The sequence below is a fragment of the Pongo pygmaeus genome, chromosome 10, assembly GCF_028885625.2.
Source record: "Pongo pygmaeus isolate AG05252 chromosome 10, NHGRI_mPonPyg2-v2.0_pri, whole genome shotgun sequence".
NCBI lineage: Eukaryota > Metazoa > Chordata > Mammalia > Primates > Hominidae > Pongo > Pongo pygmaeus.
The window spans coordinates 67,684,026-67,710,930 of NC_072383.2; the positions used below are offsets into that span (position 1 = coordinate 67,684,026).

General features: G+C 36.7%; 1 protein-coding gene across 4 annotated transcripts in view; it reads left to right on the plus strand.

Moving 5' to 3' along the window:
- The window catches only part of RAB3IP (RAB3A interacting protein), a 69,933-nt gene extending 47,717 nt beyond the window's left edge, over nt 1-22,216 (plus strand). For all 4 annotated transcript variants that reach the window (XM_054445030.1, XM_054445032.1, XM_054445029.1 and 1 more), the window contains 7 exons: nt 2,692-2,769; nt 3,457-3,660; nt 7,184-7,312; nt 8,582-8,694; nt 18,350-18,449; nt 18,536-18,605; nt 20,901-22,216. In XM_054445030.1, the coding sequence (XP_054301005.1) occupies nt 2,692-2,769; nt 3,457-3,660; nt 7,184-7,312; nt 8,582-8,694; nt 18,350-18,449; nt 18,536-18,605; nt 20,901-20,983 (777 nt within the window). In that variant the 3' untranslated portion in view covers nt 20,984-22,216. The remainder of the gene's footprint in view (nt 1-2,691; nt 2,770-3,456; nt 3,661-7,183; nt 7,313-8,581; nt 8,695-18,349; nt 18,450-18,535; nt 18,606-20,900) is intronic.
- Nucleotides 22,217-26,905: the final 4,689 nt, after the last annotated feature.

Sequence of the window (26,905 nt, forward strand, 5' to 3'; positions counted from 1 at the left end):
TGGAAAACAGTATGAAAGTTTCTCCTCAAAAAAATAAAGCTACTACATGATCCAGCAATCCCACTTCCAGATATATATCCAAAAGAAAATCGCTATCCTGATGAGTTATCTGTACTTCCATGTTCATTGCAGCATTATTCACAGTAGCAAAGTTATGGAAACAAGTTATATGTCTGTTGATGAATGGATAAAGAAAATGTGGGGGGTATGTGTGTGTATATGAATACTACTCAGTCTTAAAAGAAAATGGAAATCCTGCCTTTTGCAACAACATGAGTGAACCTGGAGGACATTTGCTAAGTGAAATAAGACACAGAAAGACAAATGCTACATTATCTCACTTATATGTGGAATCTAAAATAGTCGAGCTCATAGAAGCACAGAGTAGATTGGTGGTTGTCAGGGGCTGGGAAGTGGGAGAAATGGGAGGTGTTGGTCATTGGTACAAAGTGTCAGTTATGCAGGATAGATAAATTCTGAAGACCCAATGTACAGCATGACTATATGGTATGCTACAAATTTGCTAAGAAGGTAGATCTTGTGTGCTCACACCTCCCCCCCAAAAAAAAGGTAACTGAGAGGTGCTGGATATGCTAAAAGAAAAACAAAATGATATGTATGTTTCAGTGTTCATAAATGTTTATTAAAACAGCCACGCTAATCTGTGTATTGTCTATGGCTGCTTTCACATTGCAACAGCAGAGCTAAGGAGTTGCAGCTGAGGCTGTATATGTATACGTAGTGTTTGACTCTTTACAGAAAAAGTTTACCGACTCCTGGTATAGGTGATACTTATATCATTTTCAGCTTTGGAAGGACAGTGTGATGGAAAATTTTCAAACTTTTTTTGAGTCTACCTTTTGATGTTTTTTGTCAATTTTTAAAAAATTCTGTAAAAATTCTGCATGTCATCTTTTTAGCAACTGATCCTGCCCCAGTCTAGTGCTCCTTTCCTTTTGGGGCTCCAGTTACATGTATGTTATACCTTTTCACTGTAACCCTTATGTCTGTAGTGGAAAAGTCACCTAAAATTTCACATCACTTCTAAGCTTTTACTTCACTATTTTGTTAGTTCTCAAATACCTTCAAACACATTTTAAAAACAAACAAAAAACTTATCTAGCTTTTCTAATCGTTCTCCATTGGAGGTTTGGTCCAAATTGCATAATCCACTATTAATGAAAGCAGAGTCCATTTCCAAAAATTTAGTCAACTATTCTTTCCATAGTATGAATTAATTTTGCATTTAAAGTTAAAATGTTACTTATCTTGAAGGGTCAGATTAGCTGTGTTTATTATTTTTAAAACATCGCCAAATAGTCTTGTGTTGACAGCCACTTGTCCCAGAAAAATTCAGCAAATCTGAAACATTTGTTATTTTTAAAAGGAGAATATTTAGCTCATTAAATTTGACAGCTCTTAAGGACTTTGCCAAGATAGCCAGAATAATAGTGCATGGAATATCTTCATGGCTAATGTCATTTTGCTATAAATCATTGATAGTAAAGATTCTCCTATTTAATATAAGCTGCAAATTCACATTCATGGGCACACACAAACTGCAATTGTTACAATACTGTAAAAGCAAATGAACAAATGGGAAACAAACAGTCAAACTCTGATGTAAAGAACTTCCACCTTTCCATTCTACCACTGTGCATTTTGACAGACCTAGTGGGGGTGCCATTGTCAAACTATTCATTAAATAACTTTGAAGCTCATTTCCTTCCTTCCTCTGATAAATTGTAAACTGAAGTTCTAAAACATAAGTTCTTAAATCTCAGGGCACTCTCTCAAGCACCCTATATACACTTCCATTCCATTCTTAATCCGTTACAGGGATTATTCTATACAAGGGCATAATCTTTTAAAAATAAAATTATCATGTCTTCCTTAAAAAAACTGTAAGGCTTCATATTGCATTTAGAATAAAACCCGCAATTCTTATTCTGTTACTTTATTTGATTAATACGTATAATCAGAATGTAAGCTCCTTAAGAGCAGGGACTTTGTCCTTTCCCAGTATGTAATCAGCATCTGGAGTACTTCACAAGGAGATGACATGAGTAAATGTCTCATGAATAAACATTATATGAATAAAAAGGAATTAAATACCTAGAGTTTCATATTTGTGGTACTAGAAGATTAAAACTCTTAAAGGGTAAACTGATTTGCCTTTTTAGGTTGCTCTGCACAAAATTGTCACATAATAAAATTTTGTGAATGTTTTTATTGAAAGTTCTAAGGCTTCTTAGCTGTCATTACTATAAACTGCAACATTATTGGTGTGTTAATGTTTTTACTTGTCCCTCCTGTATGTCTTTGCTATGACTAATAAGAACATATATAGTGACCACATTATAAAAAGCTGACTGCAAAGGAGTTGGCTTTGACATGTTGGTTATTGTTTGCCTTCGTCACGTTCACAGTCCTTACGCAAGCATTTATCAGGATGATTGATCTCAACTTGGCTGCCTCAGTGGTAATAGGTCCTAAAAGAAGGCACCTATTCCTAATGTCTCATAGTTTGTCTCTCTGTTGTCAACTGCTGCTTCCATAGTTGACATTGAATACTTATTTTCAGGCTAACTTTTGGTGGTATATCTTTGCTTCAATCGTAAACATTTGGCAAGAGCTTTTTGAAAACAAATGCTACTTTGTTTCTAAAATTTGAGATGTTAACTTTTTCAGGAAGCTCATAAAATGGTGAGAGAAGCAAATATCAAGCAGGCAACAGCAGAAAAACAGCTAAAAGAAGCACAAGGAAAAGTGAGTTTTTGTAGCCCTTAATAGTATAAAATAAATTAGTGATAACTGTTTTAAAGATACCTTAACATGTGTTGGATTTTGTTCTTAATGGTATAAAATAAATAAGTGATAACTGTTTTAAAGATACCTTAACATGTGTTGGATTTCTGATCGTAAAGCAGTGGTTATTTTCAATTTGGAAACTACAGAAAAATAGAAGAAAATAGCTACTATGTAGGTATAATTAATAGTAAACATTTGGTGTCCATTTATATGAGAACCAAATGATTTAAAGCCTTGCAAATCACATGAATTATCCAAAGGATTATAGAATCACATTTTAATGTTAATACTTAGTTTTTAAATTCACTGAGAAAAGCCACCTAAATGTTATTAGATTTTACTGTTTTAGGAGTGAACTTCTACAACTAATCATAAGCTATTATATTTTGAAGATTTTGAAAATTCACATAAATGTTAGATATTTTGGTAATTTTCACAGTTTCATTTGACGTTGTTAATAATAGATGAATCCAAACCATATGGAAACATCAAAAAACTTGATTTTAGTTTCTTTTTATTACTCCACAGGAAATACAAATTAAACTTACTTTTCATCTTTGGTAGTGTTTTGACCAGATTGCTAATATTTAGCTGCATGTCATGAAACGTATTTAACGTATGTGACTATGTTGATTTCTTTCCAAGATTGATGTACTTCAAGCTGAAGTAGCTGCATTGAAGACACTTGTATTGTCCAGTTCTCCAACATCACCTACGCAGGAGCCTTTGCCAGGTGGAAAGACACCTTTTAAAAAGGGGCATACAAGAAATAAAAGCACAAGCAGTGCTATGAGTGGCAGTCATCAGGACTTCAGTGTGATACAGCCAATTGTAAAAGACTGCAAAGAGGTAACTCGTCAAGGACTGTCCCCTCTGACTCTGTTGATACTTGTTAATTCTCATCACTGAGGTGTCAGTTATCATTTTTGCCAGCAAAAATTTTAGTACAAAATATGCAGTATTAAGATGGGGGAGGCTTTATCTAGAGCTGGCTGCTTTCAGGGATTCTTCAGTTCCGTTTTCTACCCGGCTGACCTTGGAGTACCTGCTGGAAACTTGGTAAGTTTCTTAATCTCAGTATTTCATTAAGGGAGGAAACTGTCATGTGTTGTCTAGAGGAGAGTGGGTGGCTTTAATGATCTGGCTAGTCAAAATTTATTGCTAGAGTGCGCTTACAAAGTATGGATATAAGAAATATGTGAAAATAAGATGATTTTCTTAAAGATCAATACATTGCTTTTATTTAAATTCAGAGAGAAAGAATTTTATGTCAGCAAGGGAGTCCTAGAGTTAATTTAGATAATTAAGCAACAAAAAATAGAAATAATGGTAGCCTTACAATGACATAAGGCTGGAAGACATTTTGCTAAGTGAAATTTCAAGTTATAGTAGAACAATTAGTGTCATTTTTGATCCCAAATTAGGTTTCACAGTTCAGCCAGTCTGTTATTCAGACACTTACAACTATGTAAGGCTACCATTATCATGTATCTGTAACAATTAAAAATTTAAAAACGAAATAATGGGCCGGGCATGGTGGCTCATGCCTGTAATCTCAGCACTTTGGGAGGCCAAGGCCGGAGGATCACCTGAGGTTGGGAGTTCGAGAGCAGCCTGACCAACATGGAGAAACCTCATCTGTACTAAAAATACAAAATTAGCTGGGCGTGGTGGCTCATGCCTATAATCCCAGCTACTCGGGAGGCTGAGGCAGGAGAATCCCTTGAACTTGGGAGGCGGAGGTTGCGGTGAGCTGAGATCACGCCATCACACTCCAGCCTGGGCAACAAGAATGAAACTGTCTCAAAATAATAATAATAATAATAGTCTTATTTTAAAAGATATGTTATAAAGATAACTGAAATAATATATAAATATTTTGAGCTGTTTAGAGTAAAAATTTTTAATCATTGTATACTGTGAGAATGCATTTCTAAGAGGATTGATCAATAATTTATGAAGCTTTCCCATTTCTTCTTAGAAGCCATCTTTTACATTGTTAAATTCAAGTCCATCATTAATCTTGAAGAAATGTGTGTGCTTGTTAAATTTTTGTATGGAAGCCAGGAGTTTATTAAATGGAATAACCAATGTTGTTAACCTGTTTTAATTGAATTGCATTTTGACGAATTATCAATAAAAAAGATGCTGGTAAGAGAGAAGTTCAATACTTGGTTAAATCTGAATGTAACCAAATCCAAAATTCACATTGGTTTCTGTTAAATATTTAAGAAACTTCTTCGTCCTAACTTTAATTCTAATTCTTTGGAATTTAAATAGCAATTTTAATTGCCTGGTACAACTTGTATTTTTGGTGTTTCTTACTCAGTATGTGTAAGTAATTATGTACTTCCCCCCCATTTACACTAACAAAATTATAAGTGTCTTCTCCTGGAACATGGTAAAGGTTCGTTTTTAGTTTTTGAAATCTCTTAAAATGTGCGTAGGCAGCATATAACTTCAAAATAATAACCTTTGCTTTTCAGGTACGTGTTATATTCTGATGTTTCATGAAAAACTTGACAAAAAGTCTAACTAGGCAAAGGAATTACATAAATTTGACCTGTGTAAGTCTTAGAAAAATATGTAACAATCTGGAAGAAAATGAAGCATGACCATGTTTTTGTAGAAAATATGATGGGGCACTCAGTTATGACATTAGCAACATGTCTTCTGTAAACATTTAAAATACACATGCATGCGTGCAGACATACATGCCCAGTGCAAGGCTTTGGGATCAAGCCACTTAGATTTGAATTCAGACTTTACTGCTTTCTTGCTATGCAATCTCGGGCAAGTTACAAATGGCGATCATAATATCTGTCTTGCACAGTTGTGAGGATTAAATGTTTGTAAAGTGCTTACGGTGGTTCCTGGCAGAGTCAGCTCTTAATAAATGGTTTAAATTACAGCCTTTAAACTAGAATCTTTCCTTAGAATACCACTTACCTGCTTTGGGGTTTATGTCCTTTTTCTTTTCTTTCTTTTTTTTTGATAAATTTGCATCTTTCTTGAGAAAGAGTAACAGACTTATGTCATTATTGTGTGCTCATATAAATCAATATATGTTGGGAACAAATACATTTGAGAAGTTAATATTAAACAGACTGTTAAATTGGAGATGTGACATCTCTTATCAGAGCCAGGAGGTAAGTGAATTAGGAACAAAGATTAAAGAGTCTTATTTAGAAGATAAATGGAATTGAGGAAGTGTCCTTTTTCTCAGTAACTTTACAAAGAAAATGCATTTGAAAATGTAAGTATTGCTTATATGCTAATATTATTTATCCTGTTGCTTTTGCTTTGATTCAAGGAATTTATGAATTGGGCTGAAAAAAATTCACATGGAGATTGCCTTTATACACCTTAAAAGGAAGTCTGTAGGAAGGCTTGGCTACACTTAGCTCTATGTTACATTTTTGTAGACTACTTGCACATCTGATTGAGCTATCCTAGAGGCAGTCTGTAGCTGTAGTCAGTGCATCATTTATGGTGTATCCAGTGCTTCTGGACAGGAGCAGCTTAGAGCTGTAGGATGGGAGAGACTAATCTAGTTTGGGTGGCTGATGTCAGTGCAACTTTGTATTCCGACAGATGCTATTGAGCTGGACTGAGGGAATCTGAGAATCTGTAGGGAAAAATATTTGGGGAAAATTTATTAGGGAGGTGAGAAAGAGAGGGACAGCTGGAGGAGTGAATAGGAAGGCAGGTGCCAACAGTGGATTATTATTGATGGCTAAGATGGTAGTTACTGGATGCCAAAAATATGTCAAGAATATCTAAATAAATGTTGTATTTTAAGGTAGTTTAGAAGGCTTTACGTGTTCTTTTTTTAAAATCCTGTTGCTTTTGCAATAACATTTTGACAATTCTTTTTGGAATGCCTTCAAGTTATAGTAGATAAAAAATTAGTGTCATTTTTGATCCCAAACTAGGTTTCACAGTTCAGCCAGTCTCAGTTTATTCAGACACTATAATTAATTAGGTTCCAAATTACCTTTTTATTGTTTTCAGAAAAGACTTGTCATCATTTATTATATTCTGAATAGTGTGCCACCTGTGTCTTAAGAGGAACTCCAGCATTTTTGGTGGGGATAGGAGAAGGAGCTCAGGGTGAGGATAATAGTAGCGTTATTGAACATGGTAGTGGATGATGCTTGGAAAAAGGCTAATTGGTTATTTGAGAGTCGTTTTTTAAAAAGGAAAACTGCTACCAGGTATTATGTAACTAATCAAGAGTGGTTCAATTTATTATTTTAAATGAAGAGCATTTTTTCAGTGATGTTTAAATTAGTTTTGGTTTTGTAAAGCGGTTTTTATGTTTATACTTTTTAAAACATGTTTTTGTGTTTTCCTTTGGTTTGTCTGTTAGGCTGACTTATCCTTGTATAATGAGTTCCGATTGTGGAAGGATGAGCCCACAATGGACAGGACGTGTCCTTTCTTAGACAAAATCTACCAGGAAGATATCTTTCCATGTTTAACATTCTCAAAAAGCGAGGTAATTTTTTTTTCATTTTAGTAGGAATTCATTATAGTTGTTTCTGTACTTCTTTTAAACTAAATCATATTACATATTTTAATATCTCTTACATAAATAAGTTATTATAAAATGTCATGTTTTACCATTTTTGCCATTCCGTACTAGAATCATGATAATTTCTTGGCATTCAGTTACTGAACATCTTTTCTTATATGAGCAGAGGATCATTCACACTCAAATGTGTACTGCATTGGTGTCAGGTATTAAGTAGGTATGGGGGATAGGACTTATTTCTTGATTTGCAGTCCAAGGTTCAGTGTAAGGGAAGTTCTCTACACACTCTGTTAAAGACATTTGTTGTGTCTATCTGTACATGATTTAAAAATCTTATTTTTTTATCTTTAAAACAGGAAAAGTAATGCCTTCTTTGCCTGTGCCACAGGATTGTTAAAAGGATAAAATGAAGTGGATTAAGTAGATGCAAAAACCTTAGAAAAATAAGGCAGTATAAAAATTTAAAGCTATAATTTTAATTTGTTCTTACATGTGAAAGGTTTGTCTACAAATATCCTGTCAATTAAAGTATAAGAAATTTAATCCTAAGAGTTTTATGTTAAGTCTTTCAAGCATTTAATTATGACGTTACTTATCAGGAGAAGTTAAGGTGAACATTTTTGACACTTTTGATATGAATATGTCTTGTTCATTGTGGCTCTGTATCTGGTTTCAGGTAGGCCATTCAGTATTAGTAACCTTGCCAGACTAAAGAGGTTTTCCTGTTTCATCTGGTGTCAGTTGCTACCATCTTCATCTGGGCATTTAATATTTGATAATTCAGCTAATTCTTTTGTAGACTCACTCTTGTGCACATAAATACAAATTCAGAAAATATGCAGCTAATTAATATATATTGCTGTGGTATAAATGACCAATGTTTAAAAATATTGTATATATTTAGCAGAATAAAGCTTTAGGATATTCATTTTGAAGAGGCATTAACTGTGGATATTAATCGTGGGTAAGGAGTGAACAGAGACTGGAATTAATGCCTTTAATCCTCGTCCAGATAATGAGGAAAGTTATTTTACCATAAGTGAATTGCCTTTCATAACAGTGTTTGGATTATAAAATAAACGAAAATTATCTGATTTCTTCCTTTTTCATTTGCTAAAGCCAAGCTAGTGGAACTTGGGAGAAGAATAATTTATAAAATTAGTCTACTGTAGAATACAATTTTGATATTTTTCTGCCAGTATAGCATCTAGTACTTTTTCTTTTTTTTTTAAGTTGGCTTCAGCTGTTCTGGAGGCTGTGGAAAACAATACTCTAAGCATTGAACCAGTGGGATTACTACCTATCCGGTTTGTGAAAGCTTCTGCAGTTGAATGCGGAGGACCAAAGTAGGTTTTTACGTGCATGAACTGTGAAAGTGACTGAGTTTTTGAAATGTTATGGGTTGCAGTTATTTAGTTTTTCTGGTTTTAAATGTAGTTATATTTCCCTCAGGTTTCTCTTAATCGTCTGTGTAGCCCAAAGACAAATTCCTGAGACAGTGTGGAATATAATATTTCAGATTTAGCATTAAAGGAGAGCCCTTTTAATTATAGGTTGGTGCAAAAGTAATCGCACTTGTCGCCATTGAAAGTAATGGCGACAAGCACGATTACTTTTGCACCAACCCAATACAATAATATACATATATGATAGAGATCCAGGTAAACTAGAGGTAGAAACCTGAGTTTTGTTTTTGTTTTTAACCTCGTATTGTGACCTATTAGTGGATTGTGAAATCAGTTTAGTGGGTCATAAGCAGAATTTTTTTTTTATTACATGGATTTGTATAGCCATGTGTCCTGGGTTTCTGTATAAAATACTTCTCTCTCAGGGTGACCATCAAAAATAGTTTGGGAAGGTACTGAGCTAGACTAAGTCTTATCGATCATGAAAATTGTGTACCAAAAAGACTTGATGAGATCTGTCTTTTCATATTGTGTTTATAAAGGATTCTCACTTTAATAAATACTCAGTTTTGTCTTTCATATGTGAGTCTTACTTGAGAATTACAAATCTTCAGAGGTAAGACTCCCACATTTCATAGCAGGGCAGACTTGTTTTCCATCCAGTACTATAAGGAGGAATGACTGAAACCAACAGTGCTTAAAACATCTGGCAAAGGTGAAAGGTTTTGCCTAAAACCATGGCATAATTGTGTCTTGGCTTCTGTTTAAAAAATGACTTGGAAAGCTTTTGAGAAAGATGCTTATTAAGTGCTTAGAGCCAGATCAATACAGGGGACTGGAAAGCCTGAGAGAGCTCATGGAAAGCATAACTGACTGCTGTCAGGGTTATTTTGAAGCCAGAAGAAGAAAAGACTGGTTGAGATGAACTAATAGGTCTGTGTTAAAGCTGTTGTAGGAATTGTGTGCTTCTTTCTATTCCCTGTTATGCATGTTACGGTTTCAGCAAGATTACAGAATGTTGTTATTTAGGTGACCATTTGTTGGAGGGTTCCTAGTCATATGTTTGCTCTGTGAGCCACACGTCCACCTCGCTCCCTCAAGCCGCACTTGTAGCACGGTGGCCTCTGAATTTTAGAGAAAGAATTTACATTCTTAAATTCTACAAATACCCAAGTATTTTTATTCTGATCCTTCCACCCCAAATATGGAGAGTTAAATTTAATCATAGCAGTTTTCTTATTTTTAAGGTCTGTGTCATGCCTCATTTTAAATATAGCATATAACTGTTTTTATTGTAGAATTTAAAATTTGTGCTTGCATTATATATCACACATATATGTGCAGATATCATCAAATGATAACAAATGGGGATATCAAATTAAAGTGGGTTTATAGTATCTTTAGTAAAATAATTATAGTTTAGATTTAGAGAACAGTTTACAAAGTTTAAGGATATTGTGCTTGTGGGAATGGGGCCAGAAACCAAGGTGATGCATATCATATGGAAAAAACTAAAGGAAGATATTATCTTCCTTTATGAAATGTGAAGTGTGGCTCTGGCCGTGGCTCTTGTGAGCTAGAGTGTGAAGATAATGACTAAGTGAGTGGCACAGCACTGTAGGAATTTTGAGGAAGACAAGATCATTCAAACTATGATTAGGTACTCTTGAAGGGAGGGAGATTTGGTTTAGGTTTTTTTTTAATTTTTTTATTATTATTATTATACTTTAAGTTCTAGGGTACATGTGCACAACATGCAGGTTTGTTACATATGTATACATGTGCCATGTTGGTGTGCTGCACCCCTTAACTCGTCATTTAGCATTAGATATATCTCCTAATGCTATCCCTCCCCCCTCCCCCCACCCCACAACAGGCCCCGGTGTGTGATGTTCCCCTTCCTGTGTCCATGTGTTCTCATTGTTCAATTCCCACCTATGAGTGAGAATGTGCGGTGTTTGGTTTTTTTGTCCTTGCGATAGTTTGCTGAGAATGATGGTTTCCAGCTTCATCCATGTCCCTACAAAGGACATGAACTCATCGTTTTTTATGGCTGCATGGTATTCCATGGTGTATATGTGCCACATTTTCTTAATCCAGTCTATCACTGTTGGACATTTGGGTTGGTTCCAAGTCTTTGCTATTGTGAATAGTGCCACAATAAACATACATGTGCATGTGTCTTTATAGCAGCATGATTTATAATCCTTTGGGTATATACCCAGTAGTGGGATGGCTGGGTCAAATGGTATTTCTAGTTCTAGACCCCTGAGGAATCGCCACACTGACTTCCACAATGGTTAAAGTAGTTTACAGTCCCACCAACAGTGTAAAAGTGTTCCTATTTCTCCACATCCTCTCCAGCACCTGTTGTTTCCTGACTTTTTAATGATCGCCATTCTAACTGGTGTGAGATGGTATCTCATTGTGGTTTTGATTTGCATTTCTCTGATGGCCAGTGATGATGAGAATTTTTTCATGTGTTTTTTGGCTGCATAAATGTCTTCTTTTGAGAAGTATCTGTTCATATCCTTTGCCCACTTTTTGATAGGGTTGTTTGTTTTTTTCTTGTAAATTTGTTTGAGTTCATTGTAGATTCTGGGTATTAGCCCTTTGTCAGATGAGTAGGTTGCAAAAATTTTCTCCCATTCTGTAGGTTGCCTGTTCACTCTGATGGTAGTTTCTTTTGCTGTGCAGAAGCTCCTTAGTTTAATTAGATCCCATTTGTCAATTTTGGCTTTTGTTGCCATTGCTTTTAGTGTTTTAGACATGAACTCCTTGCTCATGCCTATGTCCTGAATGGTATTGCCTAGGTTTTCTTCTAGGGTTTTTATGGTTTTAGGTCTAACATGTAAGTCTTTAATCCATTTCGAATTAATTTTTATATAAGGTGTAAGGAAGGGATCCAGTTTCAGCTTTCTACATATGGCTAGCCAGTTTTCCCAGCACCATTTATTAAACAGGGAATCGTTTCCCTATTTCTTGTTTTTGTCAGGTTTGTCAAAGATCAGATGGTTGTAGATATGCGGCATTATTTCTGAGGGCTCTGTTCTGTTCCATTGGTCTATATCTCTGTTTTGGTACAAGTACCATGCTGTTTTGGTTACTGTAGCCTTGTAATATAGTTTGAGGTCAGGTAGCGTGATGCCTCCAGCTTTGTTCTTTTTGCTTAGGATTGACTTGGCAATGTGGGCTCTTTTTTGGTTCCATATGAACTTTAAAGTAGTTTTTTCCAATTCTGTGAAGAAAGTCATTGGTAGCTTGATGGGGATGGCATTGAATCTATAAATTACCTTGGGCAGTATGACCATTTTCACGATATTGATTCTTCCTACCCATGAGCATGGAATGTTCTTCCATTTGTTTGTATTCTCTTTTATTTCATTGAGCAGTGGTTTGTAGTTCTCCTTGAAGAGGTCCTTCACATCCCTTGTAAGTTGGATTCCTAGGTATTTTATTGTCTTTGAAGCGATTGTGAATGGGAATTCACTCATGATTTGGCTCTCTGTCTGTTATTGGTGTATAAGAATGCATGTGATTTTTGCACATTGATTTTTTATCCTTAGACTTTGCTGAAGTTGCTTATCAGCTTAAGGAGATTTTGGGCTGAGACGATTGGGTTTTCTATATATACAATCATGTCATCTGCAAACAAGGACAATTTGACTTCCTCTTTTCCTAATTGAATGCCCTTTATTCCCTTCTCCTGCCTGATTGCCCTGGCCAGAACTTCCAACACTGTGTTGAATAGGAGTGGTGAGAGAGGGCATCCCTGTCTTGTGCCAGTTTTCAAAGGGAATGCTTCCAGTTTTTGTCCATTCAGTATGATATTGGCTGTGGGTTTGTCATAGATAGCTCTTATTATTTTGAGATATGTCCCATCAATACCTAATTTATTGGGAGTTTTTAGTATGAAGGGTTGTTGAATTTTGTCAAAGGCCTTTTCTGCATCTATTGAGATAATCATGTGGTTTTTGTCTTTGGTTCTGTTTATATACTGGATTACGTTTATTGATTTTTGTATGTTGAACCAGCCTTGCATCCCAGGGATGAAGCCCACTTGATCATGGTGGATAAGCTTTTTGATGTGTTGCTGGATTCGGTTTGCCAGTATTTTATTGAGGATTTTTGCATCAATGTTCATCAAGGATGTTGGTCTGAAATTCTCTTTTTTTGTTGTGTCTCTGCCAGGCTTTGGTATCAGGATGATGCTGGCCTCATAAAATGAGTTAGGGAGGATTTCCTCTTTTTCTATTGATGGAATAGTTTCAGAAGGAATGGTACCAGCTCCTCCTTGTACCTCTGGTAGAATTCGGCTGTGAATCTATGTGGTCCTGGACTTTTTTTGGTTGGTAAGCTATTAATTATTGCCCCAATTTCAGAGCCTGTGATTGGTCTATTCAGAGATTCAACTTCTTCCTGGTTTAGTCTTGGGAGAGTGTATGTCGAGGAATTTAAACATTTCTTCTAGATTTTCTAGTTTATTTGCGTAGAGGTGTTTATAGTATTCTCTGACGGTAGTTTGTATTTCTGTGGGATCGGTGGTGATATCCCCTTTGGCATTTCTTATTGCATCTATTTGATTCTTCTCTCTTTTCTTCTTTATTAGTCTTGCTAGCAGTCTGTCAATTTTGTTGATCTTTTCAAAAAACCAGCTCCTGGATTCATTGATTTTTTGAAGGGTTTTTGTGTCTCTATTTCCTTCAGTTCTGCTCTGATCTTAGTTATTTCTTGCCTTCTGCTAGCTTTTGAATGTGTTTGCTCTTGCTTCTCTAGTTCTTTTAATTGTGATGTTAGGGTGTCAATTTTAGATCTTTCCTGCTTTCTCTTGTGGGCATTTAGTGCTATAAATTTCCCTCTACACACTGCTTTGAATGCATCCCAGAGATTCTGGTATGTTGTGTCTTTGTTCTCCTTGGTTTCAAAGAACATCTTTATTTCTGCCTTCATTTCGTTATGTACCCAGTAGTCATTCAGGAGCAGGTTGTTCAGTTTCCATGAGTTGAGTGGTTTTGAGTGAGTTTCTTGATCCTGAGTTCTAGTTTGATTGCACTGTGGTCTGAGAGACAGTTTGTTATAATTTCTGTTCTTTTACATTTGCTGAGGAGTGCTTTACTTCCAACTATGTGGTCAACTTTGGAATAGGTGTGGTGTGGTGCTGAAAAGAATGTATATTCTGTTGATTTGGGGTGGAGAGTTCTGTAGATGTCTATTAGGTCTGCTTGGTGCAGAGCTGAGTTCAATTCCTGGATATCCTTGTTAACTTTCTGTCTCGTTGATCTGTCTAATGTTGACAGTGGGGTGTTAAGGTCTCCCATTATTATTGTGTGGGAGTCTAAGTCTCTTTGTAGGTCACTCAGGACTTGCTTTATGAATCTGGCTGCTCCTGTATTGGGTGCATATATATTTAGGATAGTTAGCTCTTCTTGTTGAATTAATCCCTTTACCATGATGTAATGGCCTTCTTTGTCTCTTTTGATCTTTGTTGGTTTAAAGCCTGTTTTATCAGAGACTAGGATTGCAACCCCTGCCTTTTTTTGTTTTCCATTTGCTTGGTAGATCTTCCTCCATCCCTTTATTTTGAGCCTATGTGTGTCTCTGCACATAAGATGGGTTTCCTGAATACAGCACACTGATGGGTCTTGACTCTTTATCCAGTTTGCCAGTCTGTGTTTTAATTGGAGCATTTAGCCCATTTACATTTAAGGTTAATATTGTTATGTGTGAATTTGATCCTGTCATTATTATGTTAGCTGGTTATTTTGCTTGTTGATGCAGTTTCTTCCTAGCCTTGATGGTCTTTACAATTTGGCATATTTTTGCAGTGGCTGGTACCGGTTGTTCCTTTCCATGTTTAGTGCTTCCTTCAGGAGCTCTTTTAGGGCAGGCCTGGTGGTGACAAAATCTCTCAGCATTTGCTTGTCTGTAAAGTATTTTATTTCTCCTTCACTTGTGAAGCTTAGTTTGGCTGGATATGAAATTCTGGGTTGAAAATTCTTTTCTTTAAGAATGTTGAATATTGGCCCTCACTCTCTTCTGGCTTGTAGAGTTTCTACCGAGAGATCAGCTGTTAGTCTGATGGGCTTCCCTTTGTGGGTAACCCGACCTTTCTCTCTGGCTGCCCTTAACATTTTTTCCTTCATGTCAACTTTGGTGAATCTGACAATTATGTGTCTTGGAGTTGCTCTTCTCGAGGAGTATCTTTGTGGTGTTCTCTGTGTTTCCTGAATTTGAATGTTGGCCTGCCTTGCTAGATTGGGGAAGTTCTCCTGGGTAATATCCTACAGAGTGTTTTCCAACTTGGTTCCATTCTCCCCGTCACTTTCAGGTACACCAGTTAGACATAGATTTGGTCTTTTCATATAGTCCCATATTTCTTAGAGGCTTTGTTTGTTTCTTTTTATTCTTTTTTCTCTAAACTTCTCTTCACGCTTCATTTCATTCATTTCGTCTTCCATCACTGATACCCTTTCTTCCAGTTGATCGCATCGGTTACTGAGGCTTGTGCATTCGTCACATAATTCTCATGCCATGGTTTTCAGCTCCATCAGGTCTTTTAAGGACTTCTCTGCATTGGTTATTCTAGTTATCCATTTGTCTAGTTTTTTTTCAAAGTTTTTAACTTTTTTGCCATTGGTTCGAACTTCCTCCTTTAGCTCAGAGTAGTTTGATCTTCTGAAGCCTTCCTCTCTCAACTCGTCAAAGTCATTCTCTGTCCAGCTTTGTTCCGTTGCTGGTGAGGAGCTGTGTTCCTTTGGAGGAAGAGGCGCTCTGATTTTTAGAGTCTCTGGTTTTTCTGCTCTGTTTTTTCCCCATCTTTGTGGTTTTATCTACCTTTGGTCTTTGATGATGGTGATGTACAGATGGGTTTTTGGTGTGAATGTCCTTTCTGTTTGTTAGTTTTCCTTCTAATAGTCAGGACCCTCAGCTGCAGGTCTGTTGGAGTTTACTGGAGGTCCACTCCAGACCTTGTTTGCCTAGGTATCAGCAGTGGTGGCTGCAGAACAGCAGATATTGGTGAACCGCAAATGCTGCTGCCTGATCGTTCTTCTGGAAGTTTTGTCTCAGAGGAGTACCCAGCCGTGTGAGGTGTCAGTCCGCCCCTACTCGGGGATGCTTCCCAGTTAGGCTACTCAGGGGTCAGGGACCCACTTGAGGAGGCAGTCTGCCTGTTCTCAGATCTCAAGCTGCGTGCTGGGAGAACCACTAATCTCTTGAAAGCTCAGTTGGAAATGCAGAGATCACCTGTCTTCTGCGTGGCTCACGCTGGGAGCTGTAGACTGGAGCTGTTCCTATTCGGCCATCTTGGCTCCACCCTCCAGAAATAAAAACTGGTTTAGGTTTTTGAAGCATAAGGGTAATTTGGATAAAGAGCAGTACATACAACTGAAGGCCTAGAAACAAATCAAAGTGTGTTCAAAGGATGGTCAGTGTATGGAGAGAAAAGGGAAGATGTGACAGATTTTAAGAAAGAAAAGTTAGATTGGGGTGGGGGGATGGGTAAAGGAGAAAAGAGATATCTGACTGGAAGACTGATTTGAAGTGATTGTGGAAATTAATAGAAAAGGCTTTGGTTTGTGGAAGAAGATTACGGTCTAGATTTAGACATATTGACATCCTCACATGAAAATGGCAAACAAGGATTTGAAATCTTGGGCCTAGAGTTATAGAGATTTATTAATGTAGTGTAGCATGTTTGGAAAAAAAAAATGGAGTTGGAGGCAGAGGTCTATTTGCACTGAATCCTGGCTTAACTAAAAACACATTAGGTGTGTCCAGTTTACAAAATAGCTTAGAAATGAGATCTTTTAAGAAACGCTATACACCATGGAATACTATACAGCCATAAAAAAAAGAACAAGATCATGTCCTTTGCAGGGACATGGCTGGAGCTGGAGGCCATTGTCCTTAGCAACCTAATGTAGGAACAGAAAACCAAATGCCGCCTGTTCTCCCTTATAAGTGGGAGCTAATACACATGGACACATAGAAGGGAACAACACACACTGCCGCCTATGGAAGGGTGGAGGATGGGAAGAGGGAGAAGATCAGGAAGAATAATGGATACTTATTCTTCCTGAATCACCCAGGGTGATGAAATAATATATACAACAAACCCCCATGACACATGTTTACCTGTGTAATAAACCTGCACACCCTGCAGGTGTACTCCTGAACTTACAAGTTAAAAAAAAGAAACACTTATTATTTTAAAAGTTGATACTTAAAGCCGCCTTACCAGATCCCTTTCAAAATTAGGCTAAATAGTAGACCAGCAGGTATATGTCTGTTTCCAGAAGAATAGTGTATAAATTGGTTTTTAGCAGCTTAATGGCACATTTTCCTCTTCTGCAAATTATACTTTTGGAAGTTCCACAGACTTCCAACACTTTGTGCTTTAAATTTCTAGATCTTCTATCCTCCCCAAGCTAGTAGTTAGTGCTTTTAAATATTGTTACAGATCATTAAAGGAATTTGCTAATAAAGAAACAATGAAGAAATATCTATTTGAAAAAAGATAGGAATTGATTTGTGATTTGAATTGCCCCCTCCTCAAAAATTATCCTCTTTCAAATACACATTGTTGTGTGTTTTCTTAATATAAAGGCACATTTGTATTATATTTCTTGTAAGTATCGCTAAAATGTAATGTTATTTAATATATTTACTATACAATTTATACTGTCATATAAAATGCTATTTGCCACTTACTTTACTTAGAGCTATGCTAATTTTGCATTGATGGGGAGTGATAGTTGTATTGAGCCAGGTTCCTAGCTTAGGAGGGTGACAGCTGGGCTGCTGCAAGTCCGGCCTGGTAGACATGCTAGCTTTATCTCACGGAGCCATAGGGTAACAGATGGCTCATTACTTATTCAGCAGTCACTGAATGTGTGCTGTGTGCCAGGCACGTGCCTGGTGCCAGGCATTTAAAGATGAATCAAAGTCCCTGCCCTCAAGAGGTTGATAGCCTAATCCCAGCCAGAAAGCCGTCATATAAAATTTTAGCTTTTGTCATATGCAAATAGAAAGGATCGTGTGAAATTCAGTGAACTTGTTATATGATTGTTAAGATTCGGTATTTTTATAAGGTGGCTTATTCCTTTGTACTTCTCCCTAGGTCCCTCATTAAATGCATATAGTGCAACCAACCAACCAAATTAACAAATACCCCATCTGGAAACTATTACCCTGTAAGCTATCAGTAACATGCTTTGAGACTTGAACAGTCATCATGAGGATATTTTCAGCTGAGAAGTTGAAATCCTGATAGAAAGCTGAGAGCTGTCCTGCAGCTGATTACTGATTTGTAAATTTGTTCCAAGATGGGACATACATGGAAAACACCTAGTTTCTGTTTCTAAAATCATGGTTAATGTTATGGCATTAAACTTAAACTACTAATAGAATGTAAGTCTCACAAGGGCAGAGACTTTGTTCTTTTCATCACTTTAGCCCAGCATCTAGAACGGTGCCTGGTACACAGTAGGTTCTCAAGTATTTGTTATCTAACTGAATGAATAGGCAACTTGTACAGAAGGTAGGGGCAAATGCTTTTCATTTCAAAAAACTGAAATTTATCATTATTTCACAGAAAATGTGCTCTCACTGGCCAGAGTAAGTCCTGTAAACACAGAATTACATTAGGGGACTCAAGCATCTATTATTATATTTCTCCTTTTTGCAGATACAGGGTAAGTGACTTAACCATGAATTTTAATAAAGCTTGCTTTGATATGAGACATTTGACCATTCATGACATTTTCTCCATTTGGCCTAGATTGCTTCTGTATGTAACTTTTTTACATACATTCGATACATTCAGCAGGGACTCGTAAAACAGCAGGATGGTGAGTGTTCTTGATTCAATATAAGTCTTTACATAAAAGTTCAGCAAAAAGTATAGAACGTAGTAGTAATGCTCATATCAACTTTATTGTTGGTACATTTATATTGAATCCCTTGTATAGTTCTAATAAAATTTGTGGAGAATTTGGGAACAAATGTCTTTTAGAAAAATATTATGTTTAATTATTTTATTTGCCTCATTTTACTCTTAATTTTGAATTTTAAGCAGGGTCAGTTTTAACTCATAAGGGGTATATGAGAAACCAGATGGTAAATGAGAAGAGAGTTCTCATTTGAATTGACTCTTTAAGAGATGAAAATGAGGAGGCCGGCAAAGTGGTCAGATTTATTTTAGTTGATGGAAACCATGATGGAGCTCACAATTAAGTTTTCCCTGTATTTTCTACTTTTTGCGTGTGAATTAATAAAGCAGTCATGAGGATAATTCTGAATGGAATAAAGATTGCCATATTCTAAATCAGCAGAAACGTGCAGGTGATATATCCAGGAGAACCAACCTCATGAAAGTGTTAATATTTTTAATACAATTTTATAGCTAAATATCTTAAATATCAGGTATGAAAACTAATATGGCCTGACAACTCCAAAGCAGTATCTCTCGAGCACAAATGATTGTTTAAAAAAAAAAATAGCAGATACTAGGCTAGGGACAAGTGTGTGCCAGTTAGTATTTAAAGTTTTATGAAATTTCCCTGTTTATATTTTTTAGGCACTGAAAATATTATGTTGCTTAAACACTGGTAGAAGCCTACCATCTTTCAATCATGTAAAGCAGTGAATCTTAATTCTATGGAGAAGTTAGTCACACTGATAAAAACTTAGTTTAGCCTTTCTCAAGGTCTGGTATGTTGAAAAATGTCATATTTCTTTAAAATCCCATATAGTTGGATTTTAATTCCTTAAACAATAGAGATAAAACCTGTTAACCTAATAACCTGACAACCTAATTAGTGTTGAATTTCAAAAGGCCTAATAACATAAAAACAGTCTTTAAACTGTATAATACTTTTTTTGACTTTAATAAAACTGAATTCTTTTGAATACCTGTTGATGGATAATATAATTTAAGCCAGAGAACAGAAAATTTATGTTAAGTATAATTGCCAAGAATATAATATTTTTCTGTTTGTTTAAATAAGAAGCTTGTAGGAAAGACAGATAATTTACTTTATGAAAATAGGAAGAAAGTGTTACGAGTAATGAATGGTGAGGGTGATGATAATAAAAGTAGTATATCTTCTCTGGTTTCTGTCACTCTTCCACTTTATGATATTTAGTACATATCATTTAGTATGTGTGTTTGTTGTAAACAGGTCTTAAAATCTGTTTATTATATGTACCTTGTGCCAACAAAAGATTTAGGGCAGCTAAATCTAAAGCAGAATTTCTCAACTAGTGACATTTTGAGCTGGATAATTCTTTGTTGTGGGGGGCGGTCTTGTGCATTTGTAGGATGTTTAATAGCATCCCTAGCTTTTACTCATTAGATACCTGTAGCACCCCCGAGATGGGACAGTGAGAAATGTATCTATTCATTGCCAAATGTACCCTGGAGTGGCCAGCGGGTGAGGAGTGGTGGTGGTGGTAGTGGTGGAATCTTCCATGATTGAGAACCATTGATCTAAATGAATATAATCTGATCATATATCAAACGAAGACCTTTTATTGTCTGAAATAAGGAGCCAACGTTTTTCCACTTATAGTGGGAACTTACAAAAGTATAGGTAATTGAATTTACAATTCATCTTCCACATGCATTTTTATTTCTAATTTGAGCCGTACACAAAACCTTTCTGTTATTTCTCACAAACAATGTTACTGAGTTTTCTGGATTGTCTTGTTTTCTTTTTTTCCCCTTCACCCTCTGTTAGTGTTAATGAAGAGTAAAATGGCCATGATATAACAAACTAGAGCAAGAAGATTCGTAAGTTAGAGAATAACTCGAATAATTGAGTATTGAGTATACTCACTTAATGAAGGTAACAGCATTGACATTTACTCAGGATGCTGAATGTCTACCTTTTCTTGGGCTAAAATGGTAGTCTCTGATGTATTTAATAAATAATTGTGACAAAACTGGTGACTTTTGCTTTATTGATAAAACTGGGATGGTCACAAGTCTGTGGAAAAGTTTATGTGAATTATTGAAAAAATGTAGGTACATCTTTAGGAAATGCACAATTGACATTTCAGCTAACTTAAGTTTTCAGCGAAACATTAAAAATAATGAAGATGGTATTTTATGATTTAAATATCTCTCTTTTCTGTTTGTATAGTTGATCAGATGTTTTGGGAAGTTATGCAGTTGAGAAAAGAGATGTCATTGGCAAAGCTGGGTTATTTCAGAGAGGAACTCTGATGCTCTGCGTGGGACCATGCCTGAACTCCCCAAATAACTGAAAAATGGCTGAATATTTTTATGGTTACTTAATATTTATTTCCAAGGAGTGGGCCTAAGACTTTTTCCCCCTTTTGCAAATTGCTCTAAGAAGTACCATGATTTCATTTAAACTGATCTATGCTGTGTTTGCTTATTCTTTAGTTGAACACGCTATGAAGAATTCCAGGTGTACTAGTGAATGTAATTTATAGTTGCCAAAAAAAAAAAACCTGAAATAAATAAATGTTAGATTGAATGTGTGTACATTTTCTCTTCTAGCTCTGACATGGCATTTAGGGTTAACAGAATGTATTAAATAGTAATTTTCAAACTACACAGTAGCTTCCTTCCTTGTGAGAGGCAGGAAAGAAGTCTGAGTGGATAGTACTCACTTTCCAAGGCCCCCACGTCTAGAATAGCTTTATTTTTGTCTGTTTTCTATATAGGGTTTCAAAAAAGATTTTATTTGAAGAAATATTTCCGCAGCTACAAAGTTTGAAAGTTACTATTTTAATTATTCTGCTCTCTGTAATTGAAAGAATCCCTTTATTTTGGTGATTCACTAAAATATAATAGAAGGCAGTCAGATTTTATCCCAGAGATGTATTCCTGAGTGTCTTGATGTAGTGTATTCATGTTTTATATGTGTTGACCACTATATTGTCATTGGAGGGACATAGATGTAAATGAGTTTGATGTGTGTCAAAGGGGTTTAAAGGGGTGTGGGTTGAAAGAATGGTACGTGCGAAGTATACACTGATTATAGAACCACTTGACTTCTGCATTCCAAATTGTAAAACTGACTCAACTGGAGAAATTATAACAAAGAGGTTTGTGGTAGAAATGTAAGAAGTATAGAAAAGCAAAAAGAAAAAATGAGAAACCACTTTAGCCTCTGTTTAGAGAAAGCTGCTGTTAGTATTTTTGGGTAGTAGCCTTTCAGCTTTCAGATATTTTCTACTTACGTATGCATATTTTTGAAACAAAAAGTAGGCTTTTTTTTGCTTTTTAAACCTAAACATTATGGGTAAGCCTACACATCCTAGTCCCTGTTTATAGAATTTTAACATAATTTAATTGTGTTTGGAGATGAGGTGGTTTTCAGTTTATTTTTCATGTTACAATGCTGTGATGAGTATCCTTATCTGTACACTTCTGAACATTGTTGAGTTCTTTCATGTGGATGCCTAGAGATAAAATTGTGTCAAGATATTATGTATTTTTAAATGTTTGATCTGCATTGCTAGATTGCCATCCAGAAAAGTTAATCAATTTGTATTCACAGCAGCAGTATATAAGAGAGCTGGTTTTCTGAAGATAACATTTTTTTCAATCTGTTCAGAGGTTTGGTCAATCTTACCTCTAGATGACTTCAGCCACCAGGCTGGATAGGAGCCCACAGACAAAAGGACATTGGTGTATGTTATGGTAAAAACCATCAGTACCATGCCTAGCTCAAGAATGTGAAATTGAACCTGAAAAAAACTTTGAACCTACAATTTTATGTTCTGAAAATAGTTATTCTAATGTGAGGGCATTAATAAGAATATGTACCATCAAGGCTTCAGAAGATTTTCCATACAAACTAAAATCACTTTTGGAGAAAGTACCTAAATAAAAAGAGAAACAAATCCAGGAGATACTGTAAGATTTGAAAGAAAGGTAATCAGATACTCAGAAAAAGTTTGTTGATGACTTAAAAAGGATAAATAAAAAGTAAGACTAAAGAAAATCAGTATACCCATTAATAATAAATCTTTAGTAATCTATAAGGGGAAGAATGCTTTTCAACCTTATACACTAGAAGCATGCTCTTTAAAATTAATGCGACAGGATGATGACTTGATGTAGAAAATATATGTGGAATTATAGATTAAAATGTGATTGAAACATATTTAGAAAATGTGGTTATCTTCCTGATCCTACTCCCTTTAGGAAGAACTTCTTAAACTGGAAGCAGAAAAAAAAACCCATAAAAGATAACCATAAAAGAAAATAAGTTATGCTATATTATAAATTCTTAATTTAGAAATCGTGCATCAGTGGTTAGGCATTGTGGCTCACGCCTGTAATCCCAGCACTTTGGGAGGCAGAGGCAGAAGGATTACTTGAGCTGCTTGAGCCCAGGAGTTTGAGACGGGCCTGGGAAAAATAGGGAAACTCCATTTACACACACACACACACACACACACACACACACACACACACACACACACTCTCTCTCTCTCTCTCTCTCTCTCTCCATCAACTTGGGAGGATGAGGTGGGAAGGGTGGGAAGATTGCTTGAACCCAGGGGTTCAGGTCCAATTTGGGCAACATAGGGAGACCTTGTCTCTAAAAAAAAACTAAAGCCAAACTACAAACTGAGGCAATATCTGCAACATTTATAACCAGTACTAGCTTAGTATCAAGAATGTATACAGAAATTCTACAAACCAACAAAAAAGGACAGTGTCACAGAAAAATAGGCAAAAGACTGAACCGGGCCTTCCACACAGTTAGAAGTGCATATGGGCCAATAAACATATTAAGAGGTTTTCATCTCTCAGTCAGGAAAACGTAAATCAAGATGACAATGACATGTTCAAATTCATTCGATTGGTGAAAATGAAGAAACACAAAGTCAAGTTTTGGAGAGAGTTTTAGTCAATAGGATCACTCACATATTGCTGATGGGGGTATCAACTGGTATATCCACTGTGAAAAACCATTCACTAGAAAAGTTGGGCCAGGCCCAGTGGCTCATGCCTCTTGGCTTTGGGAGGCCAAGGTAAGAGGATCACTTGAGCCCAAGAGTTCAAGACCAGCTTGAGCAACATAGGGAGACCACATCTGTACAAAAAAATTTTTTTTCATTAGCTGGGCATGGTGGTGCATGCCTGTGGTCCCAGCTACTTGGGAAGCTGAAGTGGAAGGATTGCTTAAGCCTAGGAGGTTGAGGCTGCAGTGAATCACGATTGTGCCACTGCACTCTTATCTTGGGTGACAGAGTAAGATCATACCTTAAAAAAAAAAAAAAAAAAAGGTATACCCATGGGTCAGCAATTTCACTTTTCAGTATATACTTGAGAAATGCTTGCACGAGTCCCCCAGATCACACATATAAGAATGTTCTGGAATAAATTAAAATGTCTATTTTTAGGAAGATGTAATGTGTTCACAGAATGGGTGATTATTACATGGCAGCAAAATGAGTGAATACCAGCTACTTGCAGCACAATAACTCAGAATGAAAAAGCAATTCTGAGAAAACTATATATGACATGATACTTTTCTCATAAAAGTCAAGAACAACTAAAACTGAACAGCTGTTTAGGCATTGACATATGTGACAAAACTTTTAAAAAGCAATAAAGTTCAAGATAGTGGTTACCTCTGGGTGTCAGAGAGGTAGAGGAGGAGCAAATCTATGAGTAAGTCACTGGTAATGTTTTAGTCCCTGGGTTAGGTGGTGGGTTTTGGGGTGGTTCATTTGTCATTAAAAGTAAGTACATGAGCTGGGTGTAGTGGTGCGTGCTTATAGTCCCAGCTACTTGGGAGTCTGAGGTAGGAAGATCCTTGAGGCCAGTTCAAGGCTGTAGTGTGCTATGCTTTCATCTGTGACTAGCTACTATATTCCAACCTGGGCAACATAGACCGTGCCCCCCTCTAAAAAAATTCAAAAACAAAATAAATGCATGAACAAATGAATAAGAGAGTTATGCATGGAACATCGGTAGTGTATTATGAATCAAGCATTATTACTAGCTCAGTTATATGTGCCTTCATTCCAAAACAAAAAATGAAAGGTAACAAAATTGTTGAATTGCATTTGAGAGAGAGGAAAGGAAAGAATTCAGGTCTGAATCTTAGGCTTTTGGCTTGAGCTATTGCAGTTTATTGAGGTGGGGGAATGCAGTTATTACATGCAGTTATTACATGGTGGGGGAAAGTTTGGGTACGTGCATAACAGAGACAGAAATTCAGTGTTTGACACATGAAGTGTGAGGTGCCCACTGAGCATCAAAGTGGATATGTTAAGCAGGTGTTGGATGTACAAGTCTAAATTCAGTAAGGTCAGTCCAGGAGATAATTTGGGGAGTAGTTAGCCATGGGATCAGATGGGTGCTTTAGGGACACTTTGGAGATGAAGTACAGCACTGCGCCCTGAGTTCCTGTGACAGAGAAGCAGCCTGCAAAGACGAAAGGAGGAGCTGTTAGGAAGAGCAAGGCAACAGAAAAGGAAGAACCAGCATGCTGATTATGTTCAGGAGAGTGTTTGTACGCTGAATTTAATTGCCAAGATTACCAATTCTAAAGAAGAGGAAGACTTGGACAAGTTTTTAGAAGTTGGTTTGGAGCTGGGGTGAGAGCCTGGCCTAATGGAGACAGCTCTGGATTCGGAGTCACTTAGACCTACATTCTGGTCTAGGTTTGGCTCCCAAAAACTGGGAAGGTCAGGTAGGTCGCCACTCCTCTCTCTTCGTGGTTTCCCTCAGCTTGAAGACAATTTACAGTCTTTGACTAAGCATCCACACTGGAAGAACGAGATTTGGTTTCTGAACATTGGGTCTTAGTCCTTAAAATAACTTGCAACCTGTTACCTCTTCACTTTCCCATCGCCACCACGAGAATCCTGTGTGTTTTTGTTTTGTGCATCCAGAGTCTAAAACAGGTCTGCTTTTATTCATAGGCTTTTGTTTTCAAAGGTTTTTGTTGTTGCATTTTTCCCTAGATAAAATGTTTTTTCTCTAAGACTGCTTAAAAGAGTCCAATGCAGTATGAATTTGTATTTGTGTTTAACTTTTGCGCTTAACAAATCTGCCATGGCTGAACTCTCAGTTGCTTAAGCAAAATTCTGGGGCTTATTCTAGGTTCCTTTATTTGTCATTGTCACTCCCAATCCAGTTATCAGCAAATTCCATCAGCTGTCTCCGAGACATCTTAAATCTATCCACTTGCCTCTATGTCCACTGCTATCGCTCTGTCCAAGCTATTATCTTTCACCTGAACTCCTGCACTAATGTCTGCTGTCCTTGCATCCACTCCTGCCCTCCTACAATCGCTGACGGCAGCCACAGGGATCTTTATAAAACGAAAATCAGATAATGTCATTTCCCTGCTTAAAGCCCTTTTAGTGGCTTCCCATTGCACTTAGAAAAAAAAAACTGGCTGGGTGCGATGGCTTATGCCTGTAATCCCAGCACTTTGGGAGGCTGAGGCAGGCGGATCCCCTGAGGTTGGGAGTTCGAGACCAGCTTGACCAACATGGAGAAACCCTGTCTCTACTAAAAACACAAAATTAGCCAGGTGTGGTGGCGCATGCCTGTAATCCCAGCTACTTGGGAGGCTGAGGCAGGAGAATCGCTTGAACCCAGGAGGCAGAGGTTGTGGTGAGTCGAGATCACGCCATTGCACTCCAGCGTGGGCAACAAGAGTGAAACTCCGTCTGAAAAAAAAAAACAAAAACAAAAACCCAAACTCAGTAGAAAATCAAGTTTTCATAGTGGTAGTTGTTAACAGAGAGATAACAATGAAAGCTTTAAAAAACTTCATGAAAATTTGCAGAACTAAAATGTAGAAGAGGAATAAACTTGATAAAATATTAAAAGAATTGAAACCCTTCCTAAAGGCAGCTTCTCAAGGGAGCACAAGTTCACACACAGTTTACTTCTGGAGGAACGTCTGAGGTCATGAGGACTAGATTCTAGAGCTACAGGTCTCAGGGACAGTCTCAAGAGGGATACAGGGCTCCCATCACCACATCCCCAGATTTAACCGCAGCAGCTCAGCTTTTATCTGTATCTATTGGAGCCCTCTAGGAAATGTCAATACCAAAGCAAACCCAAATCACAACTCAATTAGATTACTATTCAAGAGGATGATTCTCTACCGAAACTGTGCAAAATGGGGGTATCAAG